The sequence below is a fragment of the Galeopterus variegatus genome, unplaced genomic scaffold (assembly GCF_000696425.1).
Source record: "Galeopterus variegatus unplaced genomic scaffold, G_variegatus-3.0.2 Scaffold1112, whole genome shotgun sequence".
Classification (NCBI taxonomy): domain Eukaryota; kingdom Metazoa; phylum Chordata; class Mammalia; order Dermoptera; family Cynocephalidae; genus Galeopterus; species Galeopterus variegatus.
In genome coordinates, this window is record NW_007727223.1 from 377,228 (window position 1) to 393,895 (window position 16,668).

Below are 16,668 nucleotides of genomic sequence, written 5' to 3' on the forward strand. Positions count from 1 at the left end.
GTTATTGTTACCCACACCAACACCCACTCAACAGGATATTTCCAAGATGGTAGTTTAAAGGAACTTATCAGCACAATGGACGTTTCAGTATAGTTTTGTGTGTGTGTTTTCAGCTTGTCCTGTTGTTTTCTTTTTAAAAACAGTTTGAAATTTAAAACATTGAATTGTAGCATAGCATAGACACCCTTTACTAGAGGCTGTCGCTATAAAAAATGATATGTTTTTTTCTAGTGCTCAAGCAGTGGTGGACTGAGGAATCTCAAAGCTGTTTAGGGTTGTGACCCAAAGCTTTCTGACTGGCAGTTTTTTCAGAAATAATGAAAATAGAAGGGAGAGGGAAGAGCAAGTTGAAACACAAAAAGATGAGAGAGGGTTTTTTTGCATTCACAGGACTGGCAATCCTTAAATAACCAAGTCAAAATCCAATAACCATTCCCAGCTCTAACAGGTCTCCTTTTTCTAAACCAAGACTGAGCCTTCCTGAAACTAGCTACTTATAGTTTAGTTCTTTCCATCCCCACAACTTTTAGAGGTTTGATTATCTGTGAGGCACAAAATCCCATGAATCTATTTTCTGATAAGTATTATTAGATTAAAGCAGCTAAGAGTCACTGTCTTTTCATTTGTTAAAAGAAGCTGTAATAGCAAACAACTACCTTGATTCTGTACCTTGTCCCCATAATAGAATAGTTGAAAAGTAAAGATTCTAGAAAACTTAAAATCAGAACCAACAGAATTGTTTAAATGAGAATGACTGTAAATGATTTTTCAAACAACACACGCAATACTGATTCAATTTATTTAAAACAATTCACTTTTTAATACTTTGTTTTTAACATGTCTATGGGTTTGATAGAAAGCAAACTCATAACCTTGAAGTATTAGTAGGTGATAACCTGAAACTTCCCAGTAGCTTCTCATATCTTCATTGTCACTTAGGAGATAATGAAACAATATGAACATATTCAATTCCTAAAGTTCCTGCAATTACCTACATACTATTAAGTTTACTATTCAGTATTATTAAACAGGTTTTTTGAAGTAGCATGTGAAGAAGTTATCGCTGTGCCTCATTTTGAATGGTATTTTCTGCCTCATTTTGATTTTCAGTACAAATAGGATATGGTTTTCTTCCTAGAAGAAACTGTTCCCATTTGGGAATATATTCTTCTACTGATGCCCAGTAATGAGTCTGGAAAAAAATAAAATCCCAAAGTAAAAAGCATATCAAGCAATTGAACTTGGCTCTTCATAATAATCTAAATGTTTATTCACTTAAGTGTGTGTGTGCGTGCACACACACACACACACACACACACACGTATACGTAGAATGCATTTCCTCTATAGAATATTTTATGTTAATTTTAGAAAAAATCTGGCTACTTACTAGTGTTAATTTACAAATTTCTCAGTAAAACCAGAGCCTGGCAGAATTACAGGTTTTAGAATTTTATTGTGATTTTACACGCCCTCTTGTGGCCAACCTTGTGATTATTGCCAGTGGTATCATATGGCTATATAGTCATTAATGTTTTTGTTTAATGTTCCAAGTCCTATACCAAATGATAACCCACAGTGAATTACAATGACATGATTAATAAACATGAACAAATGATTCAGAATTACTGTCAAAAGATCTGACCTGGGATGAAATCAGAAGCTGAAATATAACTAGTATAAATATGTTATAGTATAGAACTGAGATGAATCGGCCTCCTAATTGTGTGGGAAATATGTATTCACTATATCTTTTAAAAGAACACTTGATGTGACAAATTGTAATTTTCTCCCAATTTCTTTTTATGATGAGAAAATAATATCAATATAATTTAACCATTTTTAACACAAGTAGCTTAGAAGTTGAGATGCTGTATTATTGGTCTGGCTGTAGTGATCTTGTGTAACGTCACCACGCTGTACCTAGGAGCTTTCATGATTTGTTGGGTGACCGCCCTAATGCAGGCCAAAGAGAACTAAACCGCCAAAAGCCCTGTATCTTAGGAGGGCTTTCTTTTTTTAGATTATCACTGTCAATCTCATTTTGGGAAATTCAGCCAATGAATTAGATAGCATTAGGAACACATAATTATTCACTCTTAGCATTAAAAAGGTACAGCAGTTCTCGAAGCTGAAAATGGTGAGGGATCCTAACTATCTGTACATCTATGCATGTGGTCTGAGAAACAGCCTGACATAGTTAAAATAAAGGTCATCCTGCTGTGCAAGACTAGCTAAGAAAAATACCATCTGAGGCCTGTGGTTGGGAGTTTCTCCATCATTCACGGCTGGACTAACCCCTATTGTGTGGGCCCTGTTTGTGCTGCCAGAGTAAAGTATTGGAGAATTTAACAAAGAAAAAGACATGCCTAAGGCACAACTTTTTCCAGAATTGTTTTTATCCTTGATCTCTGCCTTTTCTTATTACCCTGAATGACACAGAAAATTGAGGGGCAAATCCTCCGCCATTAATTTTGAGTCTATTCATATCTCCAGTTAGGTGGAATGCAAAATTGTATTTGAAAAAGATCATTATAAAGTATAAAATTATAAAAAAAAATATATATATATAACAAAACTTCCATTCATCACAAACACATTCATATACCAAATATGGTTTATTTTTGCCAACCATCTTCCCAGTCTGTTCTTGAACTGAACAAAATAAAAGTCAAAAGCCACAGTTTATCGTATGATAACATGCATTTAGATAGTTTTGGTTAAATTTTTGGTAATAGGACTGAACTGCTACTTCTAACGTCAGCCAACAGGAAAAGCACTTTGATAAGGCATGCTGTCATCTTAAGATTTCATAAATATTGTCTGTTATCATTTAACTGGATAGTTGTTTCTAAGTGACAAGGTGAGAAGACATAAGATCTTTATAAAATTTCCATTTGATAAAAAATGTTTTTAATCAAGGTACTTCTCAATTACCTCTTATGTATAAAGCACAGTACTATGGACATATAAGGATCAATCAAACACATCTTGTTTATTTCCAGAATAAATAAATCTAGGAAATATACACATATAACCATTGTTTAACTTATAATGCATTAGTAAGAAGATAGGGTCTCTCCTTTTTAATTCGTTCCTTAAGATTCTCACCTCAAGAGAAACCACTTCAGACCGTGGAAGTGGGTGAATCCTAGTCTGCAGAGACTTTTCTGCTGCTTCTATATCCTGTAACATATATCAGCATTTTAAAATCAAAGTGTATTTATATAACACAAAGACACCTATACTAGCAACGTCTGTATCCCAAATCTCTCACCTCAGTCTTCTCTAGATACACAGTATGAACTGATGAAGAGACACTGAGGTGGGAGAACTGATCATTGCTCAATTAACATGTTTCAAATAAAGAGTTCTGTGTTTCCTATTTTAAAACAGAAAGGGGTGGTACTTCTAAGTTCTGCCTTTTCACTTTGAATAGCTAGTAAATGCCAGTAATTTGTGCAAAAAGAGCTTCCTCTAAAACTCTCAGAGCATTAATTTACCTCTAAAATTACCTAAAAACAGCCAGATGGGTAAAATAATCAAATATTCAGATACTAAAACAGTCAGAAACTCAGACCCATACCGTGTTAACCTTAAAAGTGAAGAGTTCTAGTATATCCAGATGATGCAAATGGTATACTAATGGCACACATTTCATTTGTTCAACATTCCATTTTAAAATTTTATATTTATGCAAATATTCCACATATTTAAAAGAAGTTCAATGAGGTACCTTGGTACTTTGTGACAAGAACCTTTTTACTATACTATCTAGACTTTTAGTATTGGATTTCTAAATTAATTTCAATGGTAAGTTTATTGCTAGGTAGTATATCACTCAGCTGATGGCATTCAAGTACTGTGCTTTAATTTGTAATTTAACTTGTAGATGTGTATATTATCTCCAATGGTTGCAAAAATGCCAGAGTACCTAAACTTAATTCATACCATGATAAAGATATTTACCTTAATACATGCATGAAGCCCATGCCCAGGTATGTAGAACTCTGCAAGTTGTTACTGAAACATTTGAGACCCGTTTAATATATGCTCCCCTAATCAGCACTGATGTTGTCTTGTGCCCACTTATGTTTATCAAGTTCACAGCAGCCTTGGTTGAAGGCCATGTAAATTTTGTATCTCCTTTGAGCTTAGCGAGTTGATTGATGAAGAGAAAGTTCTCTGATCCATGTGCAAGCATCAGAGCAATCCAAGTAGAGGGCTCTTGGACAGACGGAGAGAAATGGAAAAGGGCGTGGGAGTGGGGTGTGAAGAAGCCAGAGCTGAACAGGAGAAAAAAGATAGCAGATGGTAGCGGCAGGAGCAAGGAAGGGGTGTGAAATGTAAAAGGGAAAAACAGGAAATTCCCTAAAGGGACTCCCCAAAGTTGCACAACCATTAATGCACCTGCTGTCTAGAGGAAGGTGATTTGAAGGAAAAAAACATCAATTTAGGAATAAAAAGCTGGTCTATTAGCATGTCTATCCCATACCAGAAGTTTACAGCTAAGACACACACTTAAAAAGCTTTTGATGCTGATGCTACAACAGATACAGAAACCTAACTCTTCTGTGATTACACTTAGATTTTACAAGGCCCTGGGAAAATTACTTTTTACTTTTATAAATCACATGAATAATCCCAACCCAATTATGCCATTATCTTAAGAATAGTTATGAGGTCACAAAATATTTAGTTGTGGCAGATCTAGGTGCTGCTAGCACTGTGGCACTGTAGATATTATAAACATTTTCCTTGAAGACCAGAAAATAATGATGCTGAATATCTCTTATAGAAGAGCAGATTTGCAAACAAGAGAGCAGGTATGAGTAGGGGATATGTGGCTTGGTAAATACAGGCCTATGGTGACACTTAATTGTCATTTCTGTAGCATTGTGACAAAGGGTTATCACTCCTCTGAAAAACTTCCTTAGCTTAAGGAATATTTTACTTTCTTAGATGTTTTGCTTATCTCTTTGATTCCTACTCCTCTTTATAGCTGGCTCATTTTTCTCTCCGTGCTCCCAAGTGTGGGCTTTCTTAAGATTTGTGACATTTGTCTTCATATTTTTACTTTATCTCCCTTCAAGATTGTTTCTTATCTGGCTTCAACTAACTATTATTGTAGAGGGATGGCTAACCTTTCTTCCTAGCTCTTAATTCTCAACCTGATAAAACTAAGCTCTTCTTCTTCCTACTAAATGTATTGAATGATAGTGGGAATTCGATTCACCAGATACTATGCTGGATCCTCTACCTTCAATTCTTCTTATTCCCTGCCATTTAAAATTTCAGAGTTCTATAGATTGTTCCTTCAGGTTGTCTTGAAACTTTCCATTTCATTCCCAATGCGGCGGTCTTATTATTACACTTATTCATTCAACAAATACTTATGGAGTGCCTACTATGACATGCCTACAGTCTATCTCATTTTACTTCAGTCCATACCTAACATGGGATTGATTCGTTCTTCTAAAGAACTATTTTAAATATGCCCTTCCCTAGACTAAAAAAAACATCAATACTCATGACACAGAGGTAAAATGTGAATTCGTTAGCCTGACTAAAAAAAAAAAAAAACTGTGCAATTTGATACCAGCCTTCTATAGAAAGTTATGGTCTATACTTACATATAAGAACCTTCCCTTAGACAATATGCTGCCAAAAGTAAGGATTACGTTCCATGCAACTTTTATGCATCTGAGTATCTAACGGAGTGTAGGGACTGTACTAGGCACTTAAATAGTCATTAAATGAATAAATAACTAAGGTGTCAAAGTTTCCTGAGCATAAATCAAAAACTTTAAAAAAAAGTACCCAAGGTGGGGGGAGAGGGAAAAAAGGAGAGGAAGAGGGAAAAAAGGAGAGGAAGAGAAGCTACACTTACCTGATTATACCTGCTTACTTTGTTTTATAGATTTGCTACTAAACCATTTAAAATTTTATATAGTTACAGAACAAAAGAGCAATCCCTAAAAATTGGAAATGAAATGAAACAAATCTAACTATTATCTAGTTGGTGGCATAACCATGCAGAGAAGAACTACATCAAGTGGTATTAGAACACTGCATCAAGGGTATTGACGGAACATCCCTAATAGGGTTTACCCTAAGGACAAGAAAAATTTTAAAAATATCTTACTGAAAACCATTCTCAGTAATCATATTGGTGGTAGTGGTGATGTGTATCATAGGATAAAATAAGTAAGTAGCTATGTTGGTGCTGAAAATTCTTTGGGAACTGAGATTTTTGGTGTGAGAAAAAAGAACAGGCACATGATCAATGATTTTAAGAACCTTGCAATCCTGTACTTGAATTGGAAGTACTGATGGGAACTCTTGATTTATTTTATCTTAAAAAAATAACAACAAAACAGGTTGCAATAAACACTCCTAGTGCCCAGATCAAAGGCTCTAAATATATTTACTGCCAAAAGGAACCAGAGTTCCTTGGAACAATGGCCAGTATCAGGTCTGGGCAGCAAATGCACACAATGAACCTGGAAGAATTCATTATTTCAGAAAGAAAGGAAACTACCGAAGACTGTTAGGATAATGTCAAAGACATTCAGGAGATAACGTGATGAGGCTTCCACTTAGTAAAAACAGGACAATTTAAGTATAAATAAGAATAAAAATTGCAAGGGATTGGAACATTTCAAATCGCAGATAAACTAAAAAGAAAACAACTCATTGGTTACCTTTAGAGGATGCTAGAGAACTGGCCTATTAGTTTGAAAATTAAATATAGGGAAAGAATCAGGCACTCATCATAGCTTTTCCTATATGAGCCGTACTTCAGTATAACCAAACAATTGATGAGTGGAAGATTCTCTTCATATAAATAATCAGCAATTAAATGAGAGGGAATAAAAATTCAAATATCACTTTTTGCAGTATCTAATGAATATATCTAGGCAATGATCATCAATGACTGCCAACATCCCAAAAAGAGAGACAACCAGGCATTATGGAAATGTTCTTACCCAAAATATTGAACCTGAATCTGATGAGGCCTTTAGATCTGCACTGTTAGTTCAGTAGGCATTAGTTTCATGTAGCTACTGAGCACTTGAAATGTGACAAGTCCAAATTAAGATATGCAGTAAGTGTAAAATACACACTGAATTTTGAAGACATAGTAAGAAAAAATAATATGATATCTAATAATTTTTATAACAAACATTCGAAATAATACTGTGTATATGCCTCATTAATTAAAATGTTATTAAAATTAATTTCATCTGTTTCTTTTGACTTTGTTAAAAGTGGTTACTGGAAATTTATTTTTTGGTTAACTTTATTTTATCAAAACGTAATTGATTATACATATTTGTCGGGTATGGATTTGAATATCAATACCTGTGTACAATGTATGATGATCAAATCAGGATAATTAGCATGTTTATCATTACAAAATATAATCATTTCTTTGTGTTGAGGATATTTGATCTCCTCTTTTCTAGCCACTTGATAACATGCAGTAAATTAATTTTCATTATAGATGCCTAACTCACGGACATCAATAGTGCTTACTTTTCCTAACTAGCTGTTTTGTGTCCATTAACCAATTTCTTGCTATCCTTCCACCCTTCTCCCTCTTTCCCACCTCTATGGTTACTAGATATTTAAAATGACATAGATGGCTCACATTTTATTTCTGTTAGACCATTCAGCTCTAGATTTATCAATTTATAGGAATTATGGGGAACAGACAACGTGCTAAATGATACCTCAGAGATATACTTAGCAATATCCCAACTGGGAAACTCTACAGGACAAATGACCTAATTCCTTCAACAATTAAAAAGAAGAAAAAAGGGCACAGAGGACTTTTAGAGACTTATCAATGATGATGTTGGATTTTGTTTGGATCCTGATTCAAACAAACGTAAAAACCTGTCCATAAATTAATCAGGGAAATTTGAACCCTGATTGAATATTCGAGGAATTTCTGGTAATTTCTTAGGTGATAATGGTACTGTGATTTTGCTTAAAATAGTCCTTATCTTTTAGTGATATACACCGAAGCATATAGATATATACTAAAATAGTTACAGATGAAACAATATGATTTCTGGAGATTGCATTCCAAATAATCTGAAGGGTTGGGGGAGGGGATGAGGTGTATAGATAAAATTAAGATTGGCTGTGTTTTAATAATTATTGAATCTGGATGATATGCACATGGAAGTACATTCTTCTATTTCCTCTTTTTCTATATAGGATTGAAAATTTTTATAACAATTAAAAGAAACATATTTCTGATATAGATGATGGTGTAAATGTTACTCTATGGCCGGATTCAGAAGACTGTATTTGAATTTGACTCATTAGGAAAGGTTAAATTTGAGCACAAAAAGTCATGTGCTGAGATCTCTTTCTTCCCCCCTTCGTATACACTCCTCTCCCTCCCAAACCAGCAATATATATCTCACTGTAAATATGTACAGTGAAACCAGCTATGGCCAGGTTGGTTTTAATCTTTTAATCTGCTGGAGGGCCAATTTCTGGGACAGGAAAAATAAGATACTAAAGCATGAGATACAGAGCTATTGGTACAAGGAACACTAGCTTAACTTACTCTTCAATGAATTGGAGAAAGTGAGAAATGTGAGAAGGAAAGAGATATGGTCCTGCAAGTCACTGGCCATCCTGGGTGGCAGTTTGTTGAAGGTCCTGTTTAACTTCCAACTGCCCAGTGAAGGCTCCCAGCATACTCTGCAGTGGAAGCACTCAGTTTCTCTAAACTGCCATGGCAGTTTCCCATTTCTCACCCTTGAGTGTTTTGTTTGTCCTCCTTGTGAGATGGTGAATTGCCTTTCTGGGTAAGACTAAACTTTGTGGGAGATAAGGGGCAAGAGACGACAGTTTATATCATGGAATTATTTACGGAAACAAAATCCTCTTTCTCTTTCAAATCCATATCAATTATGTTTATGTTTTTAAAAGGCAGATAACTTCCATTTTACTAATACTAACAGGGAAAAATTACTCAGCCTGTGTTTTCAAAGTTCACTATCTTTTATGATATTTACTGACTGTGAGTTTTCTTCACTACTTATGTTCGTATCCATTCATTTGCTAATATGTTTGAATATTTGATAGAATTAGTCTCTTCCTTGTTGCTCCCTTTTAAAAATCGTTTTTTATATTTGATATTCTTGCTGGTTTATTTTTCCAAATGAATTTACAGAAATTTTATTGAGTTCAGTGCAAATTTTGTTGGGATTTCCTTAAATCTGAAAATAGCTTTATAACAAGTGACATTAGAAAAACAACTGCTAATGTGAATGTGACCTCTTACACAAAGGTACTGAGGATACTTTAAAAAGTTTGTGGAAAAATAGAATTGAAAGATAATACAATTTTTTCTATGAACTTTTTGAAATATTCTCATATTTCAGCTATACATAGTATACATAGGACTGCTATTGACTTTTTGTACCTTTTATCCATTAATTTTACTCAACTCATAATATACTAATTTTAAAACAAATTTAGCTTTTTAAAGTATATAACCATTTTATTTCAAAATGTTAGTGTTATATCTTCCTTGTCAAAAGTTAAAGCTCATTCCCTTTTAATGTTTACTATATTGGTCGGAAGATCTAAATGAGGTCAAATAATGGATGGTAACACAGGTCATTCTTATTTTGTTTCTATGGTTACAGAGAATGCTTCCAAGTTTTAATGGAACTATTTTTTTTTCCTTTTTGTCTTTTTTCGTGTCCGGCAACGGATCGCAACCCTCAGTGTCACGCCCATACCGGACCAGGACCGGCAACGGGATCGCAACCCTCGGTGTCACACCTGCACCTCGCTCAGCCAGTGAGTGGGAACTGGTCTGTATGTGGGATCCGAACCCTCGGCGGGAGCGCCACTGCGCTCCCAAGCGGCGCACTGTAGCAGTGCGCCACCGGGCCGGCCTTAATGGAACTATTTTTAAAGTTTATTCTGTACGTTTGAAGTATCTATCCTAGATGTAACTTAATCTGTTCTTGACAAGGGGCATTAGTAGTAGATACCCTTATGGTTTCCTCATCTCTAAATTAAGGAATTAGCCCAGATCAGTGGTTTTCACAGTTCCTTAGAACCACAGCTGGGAAGGGAAAGAAAGGCTAAAAGGGTGGAGGTTTGGGCCAAAGTAGGCCCACTTTTATCTATTTTACATCTTTGAAAGAAGGTTTTGATGCTAAAAAAAATTGAAAACCTTTGGATAAGAATGTAATATGTATGCTTTTTAAAGTCTCCCCCAACTCAAATTCTGTAAACAATTCCTATTTATTTTAGTTTATTTATTTTTATTTTTATTTTTTTCCTTTTTGTCTTTTTTCGTGACCAGCAACGGATCGCAACCCTCAGTGTCGCGCCCGTACTGGACCGGGACCGGCAACAGGATCGCGACCCTCGGTGTTGCTCCCACGCCTCGCTCACTGGCTGAGCAGCCGGTCTGTATGTGGGATCCGAACCCCCGGCGGGAGCACCGCCTATTTATTTTAGTTTAAGAATGACTTTTATGATAGAGCTATTAAAATTATTTCCAAAGTTTAAAAAATGAGGGAAAGCAGGATAAAAAATTGCATATAATGTACAATTATTCAAAGTATATATAAAAAACAGGGAAGAGACTGCATCTCTAGCAGTAAGTACTACGATGTAAGAGTTGCTCAATAAATGTTTATTAAAGGACTGAAAAGAAACATACAAAACTGTACTCATTTCTAGATGGATGCAATGATATGGAAGGTATGCTATTTCATCTTCTTCACAAATATTTTTACACTCAGAATATATCACTTTGATAATTAGAAAAAAAAAATACCATAGCAAACTGAAGTTCTCACAATTATAAAACCAGGTTCATTATGTTCCTTATATGAGGATACACCAAAAAGTTCATGGACGAATAGAATCAAAAGATAATAGAAATTTTTCTATGAACTTTTTGAAGTCCCCTCACACACAAGACAATAACTTTTTAGCTATCCTCCTTAACTCTAGTCTCTCCATTCTTGAAATCATTTTGCATCTAATTAGCAAATAAATCTTTCTTGAATACCCACATATATATTTCTTATATATGTCTATATTTTTCTTTTGCTTAAATGCTTTCAGTTTTATATTATCAACTTCTTTGGTTCCATAACATATATCTAACTTTGTTTCCTGTGAATTTCTAAGCTAGTTAACTCACAGTCTCATGACCATTATCAGGGTCATTCATTCTGATCTTGGCTCTTTTGTAAGAATCTAACACAATGCCTTGCTTTCTGCCTATTCAAACACAGCCCAAGCTTAGCTTCCTCTTTGAGACCTCTTAGGATACTCTAGCTCTCAAAGATCTTTTTACTCTTGTTCCTATAGTCCCAAATCTATTCCATGTAATTCAATGTTTGATCACAAAACGTCTCAGAGTTCTTGATATCAAGGAGCTTAAACCTTCCATCATCAACAAAGCCTGTTTGCTCCTTGATAACAAGAATTTGGATTTATACAGTTGACTCTTCATATCCATTAGTTCTGCATCTGTGGATTCAACCAACCATGGGATCGGAAATATTTGAAAAAAAATTGCATCCGTACTGAACATGTACAGACTTTTTTTTTTCTTGTCATTATTCCCTAAATAATACAGTATAACAAATATTTACATAGCCTTTGCATTGTGTTAGGTTTTATAAGTAATCTAAAGATGATTTAAAGTATACAGGAGGATGTGCAGAGGTTATATACAAATACTACACCATTTTATATCAGGGGCTTGAGCATCCATGGATGTTGGTATCAGTGGGAGGTACTGGAACTAATCCCCATGGATACCGGGGGACAACTATACTTATTTTGTTGTCTCTGCTTTCAGTCCAGAACTAGCTCAATAGTAAAGACTCTCAGGGAATTCATCAAATACTTGTTCATTGAAAGGAAAACACTTGAAAACCAAATATCACATCACTTGCTACAGGTAGGTAGCAATCAAGCCTTCCAGTTTAGTTAACTTTTCACAGCAAATTCCAGATTATCCTATATATTTCCATTTAAAAATAAATATTGTTAACACCATTGGGCAAGTAAGACATATGGCAATATAGAATGCTTTGGTAGCACTATGGCTGTGACTTAAATTACTGTGGATCAAACTGCCAGAAGCTGAGAAGATAACTGAATTTTCCTCTTCCTTTATCCTCTAGTGAGGACTGAAGATAACTATATCATGCCTATCAATGAAAATATTTAACAATAAAAAACTGAAAACACTGCTTTATAACTTAAATAATATAGTCTTACTACCAAATGTTTTAGTCATAGGATCTCTTGGAAGCTTGAGTGGAAGCAAACTTTAGGGTTTTAATTATGGATGAAGCCATACAATTCTGGAAGCAAAGTATAGCAAGCAGCCAAAAATGTTACACATATGATTTTACTCCAAATGGGCACATTGGCCAAATGGTGAGGCCCCATGCAATCACACAATTTGACCACCTCCTCCATAACCATCAAGAGGAATCTGGAAAATCTTTCATAGATATGAAATTCTCAGTAGACAAAATCAAATTGTTCTTGTTTTTAACGACGTTTAATAGTATTGAGTTGGATCTTAATACATTATAGGTATTTTATGGTCTTTCAGGATCTCTCTTCAAATAAAAAAAGATGGAAGGTAGAAAGGTACATCTTTTTTTTTTTTTTTTTTTTTTTTTTTTTTTTTTTAAAGAGAACCCAAAAAAAAAAAAAAAAATAACAAAAAAAGAAATTTTAAGGGCCCCTTTTTTTAAAAAAAAAAAAAAAAATAACAAAAAAAGAAATTTTAAGGGCCCCTTTTTTTAAAAAAAAAAAAAAAAATAACAAAAAAAGAAATTTTAAGGGCCCCTTTTTTTAAAAAAAAAAAAAAGGGAAGGGAAAAAGGTACATTTTTTTTTTTTTTTTTTTTTTTTTTTTACTTTTTACACAAAGGTGACCTTAAAATTCCTTCTGTAGTCATTAATTTTCTGATTGATTGAAAAGATTTAGCTGAAGCAAACTTTAATTTTCTTCACTTTTTTTTTTTTTTTTTTTTTTTTTTTACTTTTTATACAAAGGTGACCTTAAAATTCCTTCTGTAGTCATTAATTTTCTGATTGATTGAAAAGATTTAGCTGAAGCAAACTTTAATTTTCTTCACTTTAAAACTAACATGGATTTTTTAAAAGAGATACTGCTTCATTAATTCTACTTGTTACTCAGAACAAAGAAATTATATAAATCAAAATTATGAAATTCACCCAAAGTGTTTTTTGGAAAGGTGGGAAAAATTTTTATACTCAAGTTATGGAAACTTACCTTTAAAAGACTAAGATTCCTTTTAAAAGCAATCTCAGCTGCTTGCAGCTGAGATGCCTTTTCTGTGTTTTGATCTCCACATTTATTCTCCATTTGTTGAAGTAACATTAATCTTTGTGATACTCTAGAAAAAGTGAAGATTATATAAAGTTAAAAATTAAAAAATAAAACATTTTGTTGCCTGACCAATATAAAAAGTTTAGTTTTTAATTGCACCTCATTTCAAATCAAACATTCCTACATCAATTAATAAGACAGTGATAAACTTAGATAGTTCAATAAGTCTTAAGCCAATATGGGTATAATTATTTTTATTTTCATTAACATATTCTTTCTATATGCCATAAGTACATGCTTCTGTTTTTTTTAATCCCCTATGGTCTTTTAAAATTATTTTAGAGTGTTAAAGATCTGTTTTAATTTTTGGTGAAACTGTAATACATATCCTTTTGTACACATAGTTATATATACCTCCCCACACACATACATTGATATAACTTGCTATGTAAAACCTTCTGCTTAACACTTCAGTACCCCTGAATTTCATGTTACACATTTAGAATTGTGCTAAACTTCCATATGTTTGAAGAAGCAATAAAAATATTTTTTCCTCTTTTTCCAAGAGAAAGATGATGGTTCGATATATGAGCGAGAGGCTGTGTGTATGTATGTATACTACAAGGTAAAACAGTAATTGAAGATGTAAAGAGTGATAAGTAAATTATCAAACTACTTTGTTATATATATATACTTTAAAAGTTTCTTGCTGGTCAAATTCTCACACACTTTTGATCATCTTTAATTACTAATATGAAAATATGACAGATGATAAAAAAAAATACATAAGTGGTATCCATAACAGGTTAATTATTTCCCAAATATTTGTGGAGGTTCTCAGGAAACACTGTTTCATAGAGCTGTCTTGAAGGTAGAACTAAAAACCTAGGTCTTTATATGGTCATTTTCTTGTAAGGAAAATATCTTAAAAGGCCAAGGAAGAGGGCCTGGTAATTAATTAAATATAAGGAAAACCTGAGAGCCCACAGACAAAGGAGGAAAAGGGTTAATACTTAATGTAAGAACAGGACTGGTTACACGATTGGCAGGGCCCAGTGCAATATGATTCAAGACAGTGACAGAGAATTAAACCAAGCACAGGGCCTGTGATGGAATAGGTCACATACCCATGAAGCTGACCCTAGGCAAGAGGCTTAAAGAAGTCCATTAAAGGCCAATGTGGAGCCTAGAAAGGGCGAGGAAGGGTTACTTTATTTAGATATTATTAACAAAAGTAAAAAGACATAGAACATAATTATACCTTTTAATCTTGGTTATTCTTGAGATAATGAAATTCCTTAACACCAAAATCTCTTAAGTGTCAGAAAATTAAAATGACACTTTCAAAATGCTTCCTGTGCACACAGTGTTTCACTAATAAAGTCAATACAATTTCTATATTGGGTTACCCTTTTTAAAAAACTTACATTTCTTCATGTCTTTTAGAAAGGCGAATTTCTTGAGCGAACAAGGAAGTCATCGTTAATGAAAGGTGTGTTATAAGCTTTCTGCTAAATAATAAAAACATTTAAAGTTACTTCTACCACATGTCCTCAGCTTTGCAACATTTGATCATTTTAGTACCTCAATCCATTGGATTTCTAAGAAGAGACAATAAAACTTAAGATATAATAATGTATGAAATGAAAAGATGCATTTAAATACATTTTCATTCAGGATGCATAGTTTTTCATATGCCAGATGCATCCAAGAACACCATGAGTTAGGTAAATTCAACATGTTTCACATTTTCCTCCCATTTTCCCCCCATACGCTAACCTTAATCACAATTAAAAACAAATATGCAGCTGGTACTAAGACAAGTTAACACTGTATTGTATCAACAGATCGAGAGAAATCCACTCTGTAAAATTCAACACAGGAACACCATCCCTTTTGCATGTGCACACACACAGAGAAAAGCGAACAAGTATGAGAACCAACTGGAAATTCATGGTCTTTAGTTTATTGGAAGGCTGCCCAGTTCTCCCGTCTCTCTTCCAAATAGTATTTTTCATGTGTAACTGGGAGGAAAAGCACAATTAGGTACCTTTACTTTACCCTGGCCGCTCAGCACTCTCATGTTGGGGGTTTAGGAAAACCTATTTTCACGGTACACTTTCACCAAGAGAAAGCTCACCTTGACTAAAGAGCCTGGGCCAATATAGACAGAGGTATAGCGAAATGCTTCGAAGGCCCCAAGCAGGAAGGCAAATCATATGACTGGGCACAAAAGCTGAAGGTGACTGCCCTAAGGGATAAAGAAAATATTTTCACGGTACACTTTCACCAAGAGAAAGCTCACCTTGACTAAAGAGCCTGGGCCAATAAAGACAGAGGTATAGCGAAATGCTTCGAAGGCCCCAAGCAGGAAGGCAAATCATATGATTGGGCACAAAAGCTGAAGGTGACTGCCCTAAGGGATAAAGAAAAAAAAAATGAACGAAATTCCTTCCTGGAATACGGCTTTCTGAAATTTTATGAAATTAAACACCGATTGCCTATTCACAACCTGAGTGTCTAGCTCAGATTGAACTCTTCGTTCAGCACACACCTATTGAGTGTAGGGAGCAGAGCCCGGCCAGGGGAAATAAACACCGCCCTGCCCTCCTCGGGTTTCCTCCTCAAGGAGCGGCTGTCTTCTCTTCAGCACCGCGGACAGCAATCGCTCCCAGGCTTGCCCGCAGGGTTTAATTACAGGTATTTTCCGCTAAGGTCACTGCAGGCCAATCCTCGCGGCCTTCCTCCAAGTTTCATTTTGCAACGGAGCTAACTAATAGAGCCTCAGAGAAATCCCGGGAAATCAGTCCAGGGTAACCTCTGTTAGGCTCGCCATCAGCACTTCAGACAAATTCTGCCTTTTGAACCGAAGATCCGCACGGTCTTAGAGTCCTCAGACCTTCGCCCCAACTCCCGTTTATACCCAAAGGACTCATGAACTTTCCTCATCACCCCGACTCTTACCCTTAATAACAACCTCCCTATCGGCCCTGCAGGCGCCTGCGCCGTCGTGGAACAGTCCGGGCACCCACCCGCCGTTAGACTTCACTCACCGAGCCCGCCTCTGAGCTCTTCCGGGAAGGCGCTGAAGACTGCGCCGACACTGGGGCCTCTGCGCAGGCCTGGGCGTGGTCACCCTCTTTGCGCACGCGCGGTGCGCGGTGACGCCATCACATTCTTATAAAAGGCGCGGGCGTCCGGTGCTTCCGAAAGCTTGCTGAAGTGTGGCTTTCCTAGTGAGAAAGGTGGGCGTGTGGTACGCGGCGCGCGGGAGGGTGGCCTGAAAGGG

At 35.3% G+C, this 16,668-nt stretch overlaps 1 protein-coding gene across 4 annotated transcripts; it reads right to left on the reverse strand.

Annotated features, from left to right (window-relative positions):
- Positions 1 to 782: 782 nt before the first annotated feature.
- On the reverse strand, positions 783 to 16,415 carry LOC103592234 (chromosome unknown open reading frame, human C3orf14). 4 transcript variants are annotated; one of them, XM_008574858.1, is made up of 5 exons: positions 16,344 to 16,415; positions 14,807 to 14,890; positions 13,323 to 13,446; positions 3,111 to 3,185; positions 783 to 1,192 (listed from the first exon to the last, which is right to left on the reverse strand). In XM_008574858.1, exons 2-5 carry the CDS (start codon positions 14,857 to 14,859, stop codon positions 1,058 to 1,060), a joined length of 387 nt encoding a protein of 128 aa, XP_008573080.1. In that variant the 5' UTR covers positions 14,860 to 14,890; positions 16,344 to 16,415; the 3' UTR covers positions 783 to 1,057. The 4 variants fall into 4 exon arrangements, with proteins under 4 accessions (XP_008573080.1, XP_008573081.1, XP_008573079.1 ...); XM_008574859.1 differs by lacking the exon at positions 16,344 to 16,415 and adding an exon at positions 15,685 to 15,705 and having other exon boundaries at positions 14,807 to 14,887; XM_008574857.1 differs by lacking the exon at positions 16,344 to 16,415 and adding an exon at positions 15,520 to 15,626 and having other exon boundaries at positions 14,807 to 14,887.
- Between the last annotated feature and the right edge of the window lie 253 nt (positions 16,416 to 16,668).